The sequence below is a fragment of the Gavialis gangeticus genome, unplaced genomic scaffold (genome assembly GCF_001723915.1).
Source record: "Gavialis gangeticus isolate Ggan-Ray unplaced genomic scaffold, GavGan_comp1, whole genome shotgun sequence".
NCBI lineage: Eukaryota > Metazoa > Chordata > Crocodylia > Gavialidae > Gavialis > Gavialis gangeticus.
Window position 1 is genome coordinate 8,548,116 of NW_017729031.1, and position 554 is coordinate 8,548,669.

Sequence of the window (554 nt, forward strand, 5' to 3'; positions counted from 1 at the left end):
GCAGTATCAGCCTTCACTGATTTAGGTTAAGCTGGTGTGTGCACGTGTTAAGCTCGTGTGTATATGCGTGTGTTAAGCTGGGGGCGGGGGGCCAATGTGCGTCCCTGCCCGGCAACCGCTGTGGCGTCACAAAGGCGAGCGCAGCGCAGCGCAGGCCCCGCCCAGCCCCTCCCATCGACCACCCGCGCATCGATTGCCCCTGCCTACTCCGCGAATCCTCCCCCCGCCCACTCGATCAGAGCGAGAGTCCGCTCGTCCTGCCTGTTCCTCTCGGCCCCGCCCCGCGCGCTCGGCGCTCCCGGCATCGATGTGCTCGGCGCTCCCCTGCGCCGCCGCCGCCATTTTGCGGGAAGTTCCGGGCCGGTAGGAGCGCGCGGCGCCCTCTTCCCCCACCCCGCGGGGCCCGTGTCGGCGCCGTGGCCGCTCAGCCCCGGCGCCGACTGTCTTGTGTTGCAGGAGCGGCGGCGAGGAGAGGAGCCCGCGCCGCCGTCATGGCCGGTGTGAGTAGCTGTGTGGACACTGGTAGTTCCGGTCCTGCGGGCCCGAGCGCGGCC

At 70.4% G+C, this 554-nt stretch overlaps 1 protein-coding gene across 1 annotated transcript in view; it reads left to right on the top strand.

Moving 5' to 3' along the window:
* Nucleotides 1-345: 345 nt before the first annotated feature.
* Nucleotides 346-554, top strand: part of MMADHC (methylmalonic aciduria and homocystinuria, cblD type) — a 15,857-nt gene continuing 15,648 nt past the window's right edge. The window contains exons 1-2 of the mRNA XM_019522436.1: nucleotides 346-363; nucleotides 457-500. Of these exons, the coding sequence (XP_019377981.1) occupies nucleotides 492-500 (9 nt within the window). The 5' untranslated portion in view covers nucleotides 346-363; nucleotides 457-491. The remainder of the gene's footprint in view (nucleotides 364-456; nucleotides 501-554) is intronic.